At 35.5% G+C, this 17576-nt stretch overlaps 1 protein-coding gene across 4 annotated transcripts in view; it reads right to left on the reverse strand.

Moving 5' to 3' along the window:
- The window catches only part of jub (LIM domain-containing protein jub), a 124831-nt gene extending 119165 nt beyond the window's left edge, over positions 1-5666 (reverse strand). For 3 of the 4 annotated variants that reach the window (XR_014128873.1, XM_081743863.1, XM_081743858.1), the window contains exon 1: positions 3331-5666. Coding sequence is in view for 3 of the 4 variants with exons in the window: in XM_081743863.1 (XP_081599989.1) it covers positions 3331-5253 (1923 nt within the window). In the remaining variant the exon portion in view is untranslated. The remainder of the gene's footprint in view (positions 1-3330) is intronic. The other variant, XM_081743856.1, reaches the window with a different exon arrangement.
- Between the last annotated feature and the right edge of the window lie 11910 nt (positions 5667-17576).

The following is a 17576-nucleotide window of genomic DNA, read 5'->3' on the forward strand; positions in this document are numbered from 1 at the left end:
GGTAGACACTTTTTATGTCTCTACCACTGGCAGGGCAACAATGAGGCACACTTGCTTCTAACATAGCGCTATTTCTATCCGCAAACATTCATGAGCAACATGTAAATAATATGTTCATTTGCATTATTATTTTTAATAATTATGTGGAAGTACACAAGAGAATTCGTCTACTGCAATTAAATGAAAGGAAGAATATGACTAATCTATAATCTTGCTATGACATCAATTTTTCATCTAGGGGACATGGTAGATCTTATTTTAAATATTATATTCCTCCAAAAATGGTCAAACACCAAATTCAAAATAGTTATTGTTAAGAAAGCTTGTCCTCCTCCCTCGCGTGACCTCGTTCTCGCGAAGGAAATTGTTCCTCGCCCTTGCGTACTCTCGCCATCGCAGTGACATTTGGTCCTCGCCCTCGTTCACCCTCGCGAAGGTAGTTGTCCATCGCCTTCGTTCTCGTGTTGGGAATTTTTCCTCGCCCTCGCTATCGAAACTTGTCCTTTCCCTCGCGTCATTGTGGGCGAGGGTATTTGAGGGTAGGATGCCCTCGAGAGGGCAACTCTCGCGAGGGTGAACATCTCTGGCACAGACGTCTCTTGTATGAATTTCTGAACATGTTCATGAAATGTAAACTCCCCTAGGACATTTAAATCTGGTTCCAATGGTTAACAGGACCTAGCACTCACTCCCCCGTTGCACAGAAAAAACGATCTCGCGATCAGAGAAGTATCTCACTCATAAATATAATCGAAGACTTGACTTCCATTCCGTCAGTCGATCGACTGAAATATTCTTAGCCACATGTTCTGGACAGTATATTCTGGATAAAGTAAAACTATTAAGACTGACTGTACAGTATTTTCAAAGCTTCTTTCTCTATAATTTCGCTATTTGCTATGTAATAATTGACAGTTTTTTAGTAAAAGCTAGAAATGTATTGGAAAGTGCCATATTTGGAAAGAAGAAAAAGAAAGTAATTAAACAACTGTCTTCGTTTTTTTCTCTCTCTCTCTCTCTCTACTATTACGTTTACGAAACAACAGCATTCCAATTGATATGATAGATCACTGTTGGCCATCATTATAAAAACAAAATGACGTCTTACATGACTGGCTAATTTATGAAATGTATCTTCATGGTCCCAATGTAAACAAACGGTCAACCCAACTGACCTTAATGTACAGCAATCGTTTCTAACATGTCAGATAAGATTAATTTTCATATATATATATATATATATATATATATATATATATATATATATATATATAAATCTTCTATATAAAATTGTAGTCAGCGAAAAAGATAGATGTGTATACACGATATATACTATTTTGTTGATGATGACTGCATGTATTCGTGATAATATGTGAAAACTGAAATATGTATAGGTTGGATAAAAAATAGTAGCAACACTATTCTACGTTAGAGGACTGTATCTCAGCATTAAAAGAGTTCCGTACTGATAAGGAAATGTAAGGCAGTGAATTGTGGTAAGTGGCTACGACTGTGTGCTATTCAATCAAAAGCAGCAGTGTCGTAGAGGAAAGTAGAATCGCCACAACAATGTTGTCAGGCACTTCGTGATGACCTTTTTACCAAAATGAAAGAACCACTTTGCAGGAAGCACTACGACATAAGAGAAGTCACCATCTGTTACATGGAGTTCCCTGTGGGACATCAACAAAGCTGAGGCGTTGACAATGTACAGCACCTTTCACACGTGAGAAAGAAGGTGATAGAGATGGATGGCGATTACACTGAGGGAATGTATCAGCTGTTACTCTGTGCATAAAGCCAGCTGTACGAATTATATCAATGTTCCATTACGGTACTTTTTATCCAGCTGTTTTAGTATAATGCAACTGCCGCTCAGAGAACATCTTTAAGATAATAAATTTCAGTCATTTACTTTTGCACAGCAAACTCAATACGAACGCAATCGACAAATTAACTTTGCTATTCTGGAGGATGAGTAATTGAAATCTAAATTCGTGTGCTACAGTGTTTATTTTGTTAGTATGCACTATCTAAGTTCGCATTTATTTGCGTATTGAATGAAATAAAATTTTTCACTTCATTCAATTAATGAAGTTAAGAATTCGTGGGTATATGATCTTATTTCTAAAAGAATTTGGCTCAGCCATTTTATAGTATTACAGTACTAAATAAAACTGAAAAATGCTACAGATAAGCACCTATATATAAAATTAAAACTCAAATATGTGCAAAATATATTTGTTTCAGGAAAGAAACTGAAACAAATTAAACTTATTACTCACTGTGTTCTGCTGCAGTTTCCTTAGCGATTTTCGCAGATTCCCTGCCATCATCAATGAATCGGAGCCCTTCACTAGAAAGTAACTGATCACAAAATGACATCTAATCTTGCATTCTTGTATGCACAAAAAACAGTTAAATTACAAATTTTAATATACAGCATTCTTGTTTTTCAAAAAACTTCTGAACTACAATTTTACATACAAACCAAAAAACGAGAAATATTCATCTCCGAAATACAAGAAGTGGAGCTGTGTGTTTCGTGAATCTAAAAGAAGTGTATTTCTGGTTTTTAAGTTTTCACACGAAACTGTCATCCAAGCGTATTTAAAGAACAGAATTATGTAAGATACGCTAGTTCCCCTCTTTTAATTTCTGTGCATAGATTAATGCAAAATAACATGTCGGTTTGTAGTGTTAAATGACTTCCCAGTGAAGGACTCCAAGCTACTGATGAAGGCAACTAAGTCTACCGAAACTGTATAGAAAATTATACAGCAGTGATTAATTAGTAACACACATTATTTTGAATTATGAATGTTCCCAGGGTTTCAATAAAGGATTAACTCTGAAAGACCCACTCCACTGGTATCCTTACACGAACAATAACATTACTTTTAACCATGAGAATAAACAAACAACTTTTTTAATAAATGTTACAAGGAAGAAATTTTCCTTACTGCACATACCTACTTACGCTAACAGGCTTGTTTTCTATGGACGTAGCCCTGTGTCGACCCTCATGCTCCACCCTGCCCTGACCCAGATGAGATGCGATACCAGTACTATCTTGTAGTGACCAGCTACCGCTAGGGTTTTTCGCACAATACCACCAAGCATACCTTATACCATCATCTCAAGCCAAACTATTCTAAACCATTCCTACTTCCTGTGCTCATATAAGGATACCAAAAGTAAAATGTAACGTAAAGTTAATCCTCAATTAAATATTGCCTAGCTTAACAATAAATTCCTCTGTTGAGCTTCTTGACAACAAAAGTAAACCTTTTCTAACATCATTACCAAATATACATGCACACAACTTACCATTGGACGTGGAGGAGTAACACTATACGGCAACAGTGTCTTCCCACTTAATTTGTTTGTTGCAGCATGGGACTTTTGTGAAGCTGGTTGTGCTGCATGGCCAACTCTTCCGTGCATTGGGGTTCCAGCTGACATATACACTTCACCAGCCACTCCACTATGTCCCTGTGGGTGGATAGTGGGTACAACCGAAGCCATCTGTGGTTTAGGAGCAGGCTGTTGAATATTACTCATCTTGTATTCACTACCATTTGACACTGTTGGGTTTTGTATAGGTGTTGCATGATAATAACCAGGAGATGATGATGAGGTGTAAGGTGATCCAGACACGGTATACATATTAACAGAGCCTATGGAAGAACTATAAGAAACACTAGCAGCACTGGAATCCAATAACGCAGAATGAGAATGCCGTGTCTGCTCTTGTCCAGCTGTAACATACGGTAAGCACTGGTTGCTTCCAGGATAGGGAGGGGGTGGCGGAAGATTACTACACGGGGAAACAGGTTGCGAAGACGAAGGACTGGAAGAACCTGAACTTGCAGAAGCGGTTACAGAATAATACGACGGGCCTCCAGGATGAAGGTGTGCATTTGTACCATGCTTGTGATCCAAATGTACCGGTACAGCCACCTGAGGACCAGGCTTTGGTGGTTCATAGGGGTGTTGTGATTTGGCATGCTGAGCATGTAGATCTTGAATATTCTCATACACAGGTGGGGCTTCGTAAGGCGGATACTCCTTCCCAGCATTATACTTAACTCCAACAGGAACCTGAGGTTGTGCTTTGCGATAATTCTGTTCCGCTAAGCTTGAATTATAACCATACGTACTAACACCATCTTGCAACTTGTCACTCGAAATTGACGAAACCATACTTGCTCTTGGGCTGGAATGTTTAGAATCCTGAGAACTAATGCTCGAGCGAGGGCTAGCTTTGTGATCTACCAGTGCATGCTGATATGGTGAGTAGGAGAGTGCTTGTGAATTTGCTCTGTTGTATATTTCGATGTTTTCATAAACAGGCGAATTACTGCTTTTCGATGCATAATCATATGACGGTAATACCATTCCAGTATTTATATTCGGACTATTAGATCGTTGAGGACCTTTGCTTGAACCACCAATACTTGGAGGACTAGATGCTTCAGGTTTCGAAATATAGGATGAATTATAAAATTTATCTGTTGCAAGGGAAAGATTCTGTACACCGTTGGACTTATAATTGTCACAATTCTGTTCATCGTATGGTTCAGTTAGTTGGGAATGTTTGTTGTTCACAAGCGCTATGCTCTCTACTTGCTTTGGTGTTGCAAACTTCGATGCAGCTATTATGTTACCTCTATCGTAGATCTTATACTCAGCCGTCTTTTCTTTTTGCTTGCTTTTCGTTGTTGTATTCGGTCCCTGAACTACGAAACTTTCTATGGCTCCAACACTTCGCTGCTTGGAATTATCTTGCGTTTTACCGTACAATGTTTTATCTTGTAAACTTTTCACCGGTGACCCTATGGCACTTGACGGCAGAGATCTTGATCCAGTAGTAGTATCTACAACCTCCCCCGATGCATAAATATTTGTTTCACTCAGGCCGGAGACTGCATTACTAGACAGAGATCTCCCCTGACCATCTGCAGTTTTTGGAAGAAGTCTACCGTAACCAGAATCACTCGAAATTTGCCGGGAGTTGTTCTTTTGGTACAAACGAGAGTCCCTACTAGCATCATCAGAAATATGCAAATAATTAAGTTTTTGTACATAAGAATCAAGTCCCGAATTACGTACATCAACATTAGGCTGCGATGATGCTCCAGTCGTGTGACGAGACCCTGAAATATTATCGGAGGGATGTACTTCAAACATATTTAAATCTTGTACTATTCTTTTAGTAGCCTTCGCTACATCATCTTCAAAAGTACCCATTGTCTGAGACACAATATCCGAAAACACTGCACAACATTGATAAACTATCAAGCACTAAAAGAAGTTATATCATGTAATATAACTCAACACATTATTTTAACGGATACTGTTACTATTTTCACTGAACAAGCTAAGAGCACATCCCAACATCATATGTAAAAAAAAAAAACACTTGATACGTGATTCACAGATTCACATCTTAGTCAATTTTTGCGGAAGGTTACAACCGCAGTATTTTGTTGATATTTATGAATTTCATATATTACATAACATTTGCATATTTTCATTCTTGACACGTTTCTTTAAAATCTGGAGTATGTTATGAAATAATGAACTAACGTATAGAAACAAAACTAAGTACAGAATTAAAAAGAACAAAGAACTACTTTTCTAACATAATCAAGGGGGGTGTACTTGACCTTGATCCCTGATTCATCTAATGCAGTGTTGCCGATAAAAGGGATAATAACTTCGAAATATTTCTTCGCAGGCTAAGGAAGAACCTTTAAGTCAAGTTCAGTTTTTAACTTCCTGTCGCTTCAGAAATCAGGATAAATATTGTCAGAAAAAAATATATTCAGAACCATATAAACTTCGCTCCGTACTTTTCGCTTAATGATCATTTCATACTTCAGAAGATTATAAAGATTTAACACAAAACTGCATGTTAAATTTAAGAACAGCACATTTTGTAAAACCTACGGGGAAAGTTCAATATCGCATATAGAGACAAATTTCTAGAGAACAAATTGCTGCATGCGAATGAAACAGTAAATAATACAACTGTATTTTATGTTTACAAGTGTAGGATTACATGTGTAAAATCATTTCAAGTGCTATACGATGGTTAAAACTAGTAAATACATCTGAAATAACGGTGCTTGTGCAGTTTCGGCACACCACAGCTGTATTTTTAGGTTTACAAGTGTAGGCTTACTAGTGGAAAATCATTAAAAGTGCTTTACGATGGATTAAATAAGTGAGCGTATATGAAAGATGACTCTATTAGATGATATTGTACACCGGCAGTGTATTTCTGCACAGTGTGAAGCTGTATTTTATGTTTACAAGTGGAGCGTTACTAGTATGAAACAATGACAAGTGCTATTGAAACTCGCATCATTGCGAGAAACCACTTTTTCACTATGCTTATTTATGCGTATATCCACAATCGCTGACGCCCTTGTTCCCTTCGAACGCACCCCCCGCGGGTCCAACAGCTTTACTCTGCATTGGTTACATAGAACTAGCGCTCTTGGAGTCCATCTAACACAGATTGATTTGTGTTTTATACACTGTAGTTTTTATGCCTTACATCCGGAAGCCATATTTATATGCAAATCGTAACAGAATTGTAATTTTTCAGCAATTATTTCTGGTTGCTGCATTGAATTATATATATTTTGAACTTTCGAATGAATAAAGTATACATAAACAAAATATACAAGTACTTCTATTACAGTGTTACTACGTTGAGTGGTGGTGTTTAACAAGGGGATCAGGATGGTGTCGGGCTTGTTAAGTATTGAAGTGTCATTCTCTTTAATTATTTCAATTTTAATTTAGTAAACAATTTTACTTTTAGATATAATTTAGTTTGTTGCAATCCTTATTTTCATACTTTTTATATGTCCGGCGCTTCTACCTTCCATTTATTTTTACAAAATAGTGTTTTAAAAAAATCTACTTGGAACAGGCCAATAATTCCTCCATGTTATGCATCTATAATTTTTATCAAAACATTTGAAACAGAACTAGTGGCACAGTCAGCTGATTCTTAAGGCTGTGACTTTCTTTATAAAATGCTACGTAAGAGAGAAAAAGTATATAATAAACGGAAATCCTTGCATTCGAGTTTCTTTTTCCTCTTTCTTACTTTTCTAAGCATTTTGCTAAATATTCTATAAACTAAATTGTTTATAATTTTTTCTTGCAGTATTTTCACCTCAAAACTATACCGACAAATAGCGCACTGAAATTAAGCAGACTCCATTTTTTCTTCATGACGTCCCGATTGTTTGTTAGGACAATTTTAAGGTGGATCACTAGGTGTTCTCGGTGCTATGCTAAATAATGTGGCGTTGCCGGATAGTGTTAAGTGCTTATTGCTGCCAGATAATAACGGAAGTAATCATGAGGAATTCTGCTTGGATACTTACTGAAGAAATTAGCTTTCGACCCTTACCGCAATTCCGAGCTAAGTTGCGCTTCTCGAACTGCAACGCTGGTATCCAGGAATTTTCTTATTATGACTACCACAGTAAACGTACAAATTTGACAACAACGTATTATGGCGTTCTGTGAAAGTTTCTTCTCAAAATCTATTTCCTTAACTGTAAATTAATATTTAAATAAAATGTGAAACATAACACGAAAAACGGTGAAACAATATACCAATTTCGTAATAAGGTCGTTACCTTAAAATACTTTACACGTACAAATAAACATTTTAAAAAATGAGCACTTCTAGTACGATCTAACAACACGTGCCATCTTGTGTGCTCATTGTAAAACGAATCAAATATTTTCTTTTATTTTGTACCTTTCTTGATATTAGGATACATAGCCAAATGAATCAGTGTTTTGTGTTGTAGCTGAAACATAACACTATCTTATAGTGTAATATTTATAATATGTAACGTTTCATGGCGCAATAGTTAAGGAAATGAGCTAAAATATGTACTGACGTCCAGGTGGTGATCCACCTTAATATTTTGTAATGTCATTTGGTTAAGAAATCAATTCTGAAGAAATTTGTGATTATAGAAAAAATAATAGGATTTTTTTAAACTGATTGTAATAGTTCAGATGCAGGTCTATTGGGAAACATTAAAGAAATTAAAAAGAGCCAGAAAATATTGTTCATTTGCTGATTTCTGAAATTAAATATCAGGAATTATTACAGTAGCAGAACCCTTCATTTGGGTGAAACCTGAAAAAAATGTACAAAAATGATTTATGCCTTGTTTGAAAGGTTGATGCTTGAACTTCAACATAATCAAAATCCCACTCCGGAATATCAAGATATGACTTCATCAAAATGGTTGCGTGAGTTTCACCTCACTACCAATGATGTAATAAAATATTTTATTACGTCCTTGCTCAGTACATTGAAAAGTGCATAAAACCACTACCGTTCATTTGAAAGAATAGAATTTTCGGTTCATTTCTTAGAGAATACATCAAAAAAGAATTTCTGTGAAAAATACTATGCATATATTGCTGCCATTTTTAAATATGGCCTCTAACAATAAAAGAAATCGACTTTCATAACGTGTATTACAGTGTTTAATGGGAAATAACTATAAAATTTATATATATATATATATATATATATATATATATATATATATATATATATATATATATATATATATATATATATATATATATGACACCGAACCGAAAATTTAACTTTTTCTAATGAACGGTAGTGGTTTTATGCTCTTTTCAATGCACTAAGCAAGAATGTTATGAAATATTTTATAACATCCTTGGTAGTAAGGCGAAATTCACGGGCGGTCATTTTCAGTATATAAGGATTTGATTATATCATTAACATACAAACGATCTCAGTTCCAGTGCTATATGTGTTAAGATGGCAGAGATCAGGCCCGCAACCAGCCACAGAGATTTGGGGGGGGGCATGGATATGTTAGGGGGGGGGGCAAGTCATTAAAAATTCTCTTGCACATGTCTAAATTGTCTTTTTTGTGTTGAGGTCTGGAGGGGCTACGAAAAGTTTGGGGCCTGGCAGAGATATACTCGTTTTATAATGCAAGGTGTATATTCTTGTTTAAAGTATTAGACCTAAGCGAATATGAGAATGTTGAGAAGTTTGTCAGTAGATGGCTCTGAGTCTTCTTGAAAAAAATTTATTAACACTAACTTGTGTAGGAATAAAAAATAATTTAACGTAATATACAGTCAATCCAAGTCTAAAACTTATACACACATTCTGTTCTCTTCATAAGACGGAAGATCCTTAAAAAATACAACGCTTAGTCATACAAGATGTATTATATTATTCATTCTTATAAACAAGCTGGAAAAGAAGTTCCGTATTGTTGGGGAGGAAGGTTCAGTTATACTGCTTGTAGACGATCCAAGAAAGCTTGAACAAGTAGGGATGGGCACGAGTGAGTTTTCCTTGAAACTCGACTCGACTCGAAACAGACATCTTTGAAGTCGGCTCGAAAAAATTCCTCCAACTCGATTCGAATTTGGTTCGAGTTTCGAGTCGAGTCGAGCCGAATCTCAAGTATTCTCTTCAAGTTTCTTACATACATAATACAATTATTATCAATGACACTACTACTACAACTTATTATTATTATTATTATTATTATTATTATTATTATTATTATTATTATTATTATTATTATTATTATTATTATTATTATTATTATTATTATTATTAGGGCCGCCGTGGCTCAATGGAAGAGCGTTCACCTCTGATGCATGGGAACCCAGGTTCCATTTCTGCTCCCGCCAAGTGAACCTTGTGGTGGACGAATGCCGTGTGCAGACGTTTCCTCGGGGCTCTCCCGTTTCCTCCCACTTTCTTCATTCCATCATTTAATTCATTTCTCAGCATCCTCGTCTCCTTTAGCCTAGCCGGCATAAGCGTGGGACGTAAAACTCAAAGATTTATTATTATTACAGCGTTTTTGCTTCGCAATCGGGAGGTCCCATGCTCGAATCTAGAGTTCAGTATTCTGCTTGAGGTTTTCCAGGGTTTTCCTCAGTTACACCAGGTCAATGGTGGGATGGTACCTTCAAATACAGACCCTGGCCGCCATCCTTCCACTTCCTTTCCCAATGTTGTTATTATTGTTGATTTGTTGAGTGCTCCAGTGTAATATGGCCTCTGAGATTGTATCTGGTTGCTTAGTAATAAATAAATAAATATATCTCTCGTTCACTTAATTCTGCAAAGGATAGGTGATGGTGGGCATGAAGTCATACGTTTCCAGGTGTATATACACTTCCTAAGAGACCACCACGTCTACGATACTTTTTCGATACGAGACAGCCACAAACTCTTTGTCTCCTAGACTATTGTCGTGGTCTGTATATGAGTAACTTAAGACTTAGAATGTTACCTTATACTTTGTATAGTGAACAAGGCTCGGTAGTTTTGAACACCCAGTGTACATAAAGAAATCTTTATCTTCAGTGAAAATTTTAAAATATATATATTTCTCGTATTATGGAAAAAGTAGGTCGTAAATTTTATTCAAATTGATAGTTTCAAATATGTATTACATGAAAATACATGGTTATTAATTATATTTTGTACGTTTACGTATATAACCGAAAATATGACATTATTTTAGAAAATTAGTGTATATTTTATCGTTTTATAGGATTTTTAGTTTATTTCTATGGATATTTTGGTATAGGGAATCTTCAAAAGAAAACTATAATTTTTATTTCGTAAGTTTCTTCAAAACCCTAAATTTGGAAAGTCAGCCATGATTTCTTCTTTGTGCATCTCTTTGTTTCGGAGTACAATATCTGTGATTGGATCATCCGCAATCTCAGATGTGGTTGAGATTTTCGGCTTTCTTTGATGTCAGAAGAAAAATCTGTCATCCTATAGTTATGTCACAATAATCCTCCAATTAGGGATCTTCTTCCCATTGTCTTTGTCTTACATCAGAAGCAGTCGTAGAGATAGACGTGAAGTTTTCAACGTCTGCACAAAATTGTTGAAATTGTTATTTTAAAACAGTGACACTCGTTTGAAATGGAGTTTTTCTAAATTCATAGAGTTTGTGACGGTCTAAAGCAGTGAGAAATTGTTTGGTAGCAGGTTGTTTAAGACAGTGGTAAATAAGAAATCTTGGGAATGGTGATTAGCGGCATAGAAGAAGAGGTGAACTGGTAAGCCATTTTCCAGCGGAACATGTCTGACGCTAGTCCAATTATTTTTTGAAGCCACATTGTTTGATCCTTCAGTGGATCTAGTGAGTGTTTTCCTGTGCTGTAAGGTATTTATTTTGGAAATTTCCTTACTCCAACAGTTTCAGATTGTCGAGGGATGTAATCCAAGTAGGTGTGAAGCGAGAGAACAAGGAAATTCAGTTTAGGAACTTCAACCTCTAAATTTATTGTTTCGTGACATAACTAAAAGGTGTGGTTTCCTCTGCAAAAAGTGTTGAATCTTAAAATGATGTGCTAATTGTCGTAGTTTTTCCCTAAAATTGCGTACATACAGATTCAGAATGTGATTACCTGAATAGACTCAATGGGGGAGGGGAGTTAGATTCAAGTTTAGAAGACGATTGTCATAACAACAAGAAAATGTGTGTACCACAGACACACACATTACCCCAAAGGAAGAAATTTTAGATTTCTTGTTAACCTCTAAATTATTTATTTCCGGAAAATCGTAGTACTGTTCGAAATTTTAAAATTTGACATTGCGCTTTTCTTTGTTTAATCTTTCTAAGGTTTTAAAATGTTGGAAACCAATGTGGTCAAAATCACGGCTAATGTTTAGTACAAGGGTACATGGTTTTGGTACCCGTAACAGGAGACTATCGTCAACAGATCAGATCTGAGCTGTTTTATTCTGATATCCATCGAGATAATTTACAGATACAGTTTTAAATATTTATTTGCGTAAATATTCCAGTATTTTAAGTGAAAAGAGAAAATTTAAAAGCGACACATTCATTGATAGCCACTACGTCCTTGTAGATCTGTGGTAATTATAAAAAACGTAAATTGTGACTAAAAGGGTGCTTTATGAATGTGTGTTTTTTTTTAGGTTAAGGTAGTATAGTTGGGTTAGGATAGATTAGTTAGGTTTAATTATTGTGTAAAATTTTCTATTGGGTGTTTTCCTGTGCTAGTTGTCATTAATGAGGTCCGAGCTTCAAGGGAGGTAGCAAGGAATGCGTAAACCCTCTATGCCGGCCACAACTACAGCGCACAGAGGTTTGAGCACCGAACTGAAGAATGAACACAAAATAGCAAACCACAGAGAACTTGTAGATTGGCTTAGTGTAGATTTAATGTGCTATGTTTGTTGATTTTCATTGTTTTAAACACTTCTGACCAGAGTATATACACTTGTTTATTAAAAACTAAATTCCAGTGTAACAGTTTCAACAACGTAACGTTGTCTTCATGAGACACTAACTGAAAGAGATGTCTTAGAGCGCAGTTATTTATACTAAAAGTGAAAGTCCTTGTGTGCATGGGAAGCCACCTGAGTCGGACTTCCCCGGGCGTCATCTTTCAGCCACCTGCCCTGACTTAATTATCCTCCCACCTGTGTTTATCTTTTCCAGACACACCTGTTGTTTATACTTGACCAATTGCCTTAAAACATTTTCTCTTAATCTACCTCTGATGCCTATTAGAAATAAATAACAGACTATACTACTGATTATAAATACAGCAATACAAATATATATATATATATATATATATATATATATATATATATATATATATATATATATATATATATATATATAAACTATAAAATATAACAATATATAAAACTCTATATAACTATATACAATATTAAACTATAACAATATTGAACTATATATAATATTAAATATATGAATATAAATTACATATAAATATGTTCAATCTTGTTTTTCACTTCAATTTGTTCTAATAATTTATCCCATAGATCATGTATTAACAGTCCACTTGTCCAGTTCATTAATTTGTCACTTTTCTCTTTCTTTATCCTTCGTGCTTCCTTCCATTTCCTTATCATTGGTCTATTCTCCCTTTCTAGCCCCTTTACACCTTTCCAATCTATATCATGCCCTGTTTCTTTAACATGTTTATATATGGCATTATTTTCTCTCTTAAGTCTCACATCATCCCTATGTTGTTTAATTCTCTCCCTAAGTTTTTCCCCTGTTTCCTCTATGTATATCATATCACAATCCTTACACGTCACTTTATATACTACACCTTCATCTTTCTCACATATTTCCTTCGTTCTACTTTTCGCTTTCTTAATCATTTCCAAAATTCTTCTTCCCCCTTTTCTGTACGTCTTCACACCACCTCTTCTAAGTAAGTTCTTTAGTACTTCTGTCTTCTCCCCGATGCTCTCTATCCCGTGCCATTTGTTCTCCTCCTCTTCTTTTCTCTCCTTTCTCCTTCCTTTCCTTCTTTCCTCTTCAATTCTGTTCTTCCTTAACTTCTGTCTGTTGTACCCGTTCTGCTCTAGTAAACTATGGAACTTCTCTATGTCCTCCTTCTTTTTCTCCTCTTCAGTATCTATTTCTTCTATTCTTCTCTCCATATTCCTTATGAAGTTTCTTTTGGTGCTGTAATCCACATCACTTCTTTCGTGGCAGTAAACTCCTGCCGCACATTCTTTCCTATACCATCTTGTTGTAAATCGTCCATCTTTTCTCTCTATAGTCATGTCCAGGAAGTTTATAATGTTGTTGTTCTCCACTTCCATTTCCAGTCTTATCCCTTTTTCTTCATCTTCATCCTTCTTTACGAATTTTTCCAGTTGTCTCTTTGTTCCTCTCCATACTCCCAAACAGACATCCACGTATCTGCAAAACAATATTAGGTTGTTTCCACCTTCTTCTATCACTTTCTGCTCCCATCTGTTCATCACCAGTTCTGATAACACTGGACTTAATCTTGAACCTATACTCAGTCCTTCCTTGATCTTGACTAGTTTGTTCCCTATCGTACAAAAAAATATTGTCCCATATTACTCTCAAGGATTTCACTATCTTCTCTTTCTTCCAGTCTCTTATTTCTTTCCCTTTCATCTCTTCTTCTATGACTTTCACTATGTAATCCCTCTTTATACTCGGAAACATTGCTTTAACGTCAATACTAAACATAATTGTTTTCTCCTTCTTATTTCCTATACATTCTAACATTCTTTTCACTTCCTCCGTATTCTTTACTCGATGACTCTCTTGACCTATCCGTATCTCTTCTGCTATTTTTCTTAACTCTTCTTCTAATGGTTCTAGACAGTTTCCTCTACAGTCCAACACTGGCCTTAGCTTAATCTCTTCCTTGTGAATCTTCTGGAATCCTTTCATCTTTGGAATCCTTTCTTCTTCTTTCACCCACTTTTTAAACCCTTTTCTTTTTCCGTTCCCAACCACTTCCTTGAATACCTCATCCTTAATCCTCTTCTCTCCTCTGACTTCATACGTTTCATTACAAAGTTCATCCAATTTTCTTTCATACCATTCTTTCTGCATCACTACCACTGCACCTCATTTGTCCGCTTGTTCAATAACCACGTCTTTCCTCTTCCTCAGTCATTTTAAGCCTTCCCTTTCTTCTTTCCTAAGGTTCCCCTTTCTAACGTAAGCATTCTGTCTCACTATCGCCACCGCTCTTCTCCTTATTCTCTCTCTCTCTTCTTTGTCTTTCACATCCATGATAGCTTCTTCTACTGAAAACACTACTTCTTTGATATCCACTTTTTCGTCTTTCACTTTAAATATGTGTCCCAGTTTTAGGAACTTTCTTCCTCCGTTAGATCCACATTTCCTATAACTACCACTCTGTTTTTTTCACCAATTGTCTTATCGTCTTTCTCCTATCCTAATCTTCCGGCCACCTGCCCTGACTTAATTACCTTCCCACCTGTGTTTATCTTTTCCAGACACACCTGTTGTTTATACTTGACCAATTGCCTTAAAACATTTTCTCTTAATCTACCTCTGATGCCTATTAGAAATAAATAACAGACTATACTACATAATTGGATGAACTTTGGATGAAAGAAAATTGGATGAACTTTGTGATGAAACGTATAAAGTCAGAGGAGAGAAGAAGATTAAGGATGAGGTATTCAAGGAAGTGGTTGAGAACGGAAAAAGAAAAGGGTTTAAAAAGTGGGTGAAAGAAGAAGAAAGGATTCCAAAGATGAAAGGATTCCGAAGATTCACAAGGAAGAGATTAAGCTAAGGCCAGTGTTGGACTGTAGAGGAAACTGTCTAGAACCATTAGAAGAAGAGTTAAGAAAAATAGCAGAAGAGATACGGATAGGTCAAGAGAGTCATCGAGTAAAGAATACGGAGGAAGTGAAAAGAATGTTAGAATGTATAGGAAATAAGAAGGAGAAAACAATTATGTTTAGTATTGACGTTAAAGCAATGTTTCCGAGTATAAAGAGGGATTACATAGTGAAAGTCATAGAAGAAGAGATGAAAGGGAAAGAAATAAGAGACTGGAAGAAAGAGAAGATAGTGAAATCCTTGAGAGTAATATGGGACAATATTTTTTGTACGATAGGGAACAAACTAGTCAAGATCAAGGAAGGACTGAGTATAGGTTCAAGATTAAGTCCAGTGTTATCAGAACTGGTGATGAACAGATGGGAGCAGAAAGTGATAGAAGAAGGTGGAAACAACCTAATATTGTTTTGCAGATACGTGGATGACTGTTTGGGAGTATGGAGAGGAACAAAGAGACAACTGGAAAAATTCGTAAAGAAGGGTGAAGATGAAGAAAAAGGGATAAGACTGGAAATGGAAGTGGAGAACAACAACATTATAAACTTCCTGGACATGACTATAGAGAGAAAAGATGGACGATTTACAACAAGATGGTATAGGAAAGAATGTGCGGCAGGAGTTTACTGCCACGAAAGAAGTGATGTGGATTACAGCACCAAAAGAAACTTCATAAGGAATATGGAGAGAAGAATAGAAGAAATAGATACTGAAGAGGAGAAAAAGAAGGAGGACATAGAGAAGTTCCATAGTTTACTAGAGCAGAACGGGTACAACAGACAGAAGTTAAGGAAGAACAGAATTGAAGAGGAAAGAAGGAAAGGAAGGAGAAAGGAGAGAAAAGAAGAGGAGGAGAACAAATGGCACGGGATAGAGAGCATCGGGGAGAAGACAGAAGTACTAAAGAACTTACTTAGAAGAGGTGGTGTGAAGACGTACAGAAAAGGGGGAAGAAGAATTTTGGAAATGATTAAGAAAGCGAAAAGTAGAACGAAGGAAATATGTGAGAAAGATGAAGGTGTAGTATATAAAGTGACGTGTAAGGATTGTGATATGATATACATAGAGGAAACAGGGGAAAAACTTAGGGAGAGAATTAAACAACATAGGGATGATGTGAGACTTAAGAGAGAAAATAATGCCATATATAAACATGTTAAAGAAACAGGGCATGATATAGATTGGAAAGGTGTAAAGGGGCTAGAAAGGGAGAATAGACCAATGATAAGGAAATGGAAGGAAGCACGAAGGATAAAGAAAGAGAAAAGTGACAAATTAATGAACTGGACAAGTGGACTGTTAATACATAATCTATGGGATAAATTGAAGTGAAAAACAAGATTGAACATATTTATATGTAATTTATATTCATATATTTAATATTATATATAGTTTAATATTGTATATAGTTATATAGAGTTTTATATATTGTTATATTTATAGTTTATTTTTGTATATATATATATATATATATATATATATATATATATATATATATATATATATATATATATATATTTGTATTGCTGTATTTATAATCAGTAGTATAGTCTGTTATTTATTTCTAATAGGCATCAGAGGTAGATTAAGAGAAAATGTTTTAAGGCAATTGGTCAAGTATAAACAACAGGTGTGTCTGGAAAAGATAAACACAGGTGGGAGGGTAATTAAGTCAGGGCAGGTGGCCGAAAGATGACGCCCGGGGAAGTCCGACCCAGGTGGCTTCCCATGCACACAAGGACTTTCACTTTTAGTATAAATAACTGCGCTCTAAGACATCTCTTTCAGTTAGTGTCTCATGAAGACAACGTTATGTTGTTGAAACTGTTACACTGGAATTTAGTTGTTAATAAACAAGTGTATATACTCTGGTCAGAAGTGTTTATTATTTCTTTAGTGAGTTCCAGAGTCGTGATGGATAGAGTTTCATTGTTTTGTGTCGTTATGATGTAAATGTCCACAGATTTTGAGAATATTGATGAATACGCATATTTAATAATTTTCTTGAAAAACTCAACGAGATGTAAACAATGTTCGACTCTGAGAATTTAGAGAAAAATTTAATGTTATTTTCTTTTGGTTTATTTCGGTTCAGATGGGTATATCCGTACAAGAAAATGTAAATTTTTTTTTTATATATAGAACTTCCTGTCAAATTTATTTCAATGAATGATGTTAAATAAAAATTATTAGCCGTGAAGTAATATCTTTCTTTTCGAGATCAAGAACGTATTTAGTTTTAAGAAGTAAATTTGAGTACAGTTATAGTTTAATAGTATGTGAAGTATGGACAAGGTAAGAGCAGTACGTACACAATTCTTTTACTGGTGAAATGAA

The sequence above is a fragment of the Thermobia domestica genome, chromosome 2 (assembly GCF_964235325.1).
Source record: "Thermobia domestica chromosome 2, izTheDome1.hap1.1, whole genome shotgun sequence".
NCBI classification, from domain to species: domain Eukaryota; kingdom Metazoa; phylum Arthropoda; class Insecta; order Zygentoma; family Lepismatidae; genus Thermobia; species Thermobia domestica.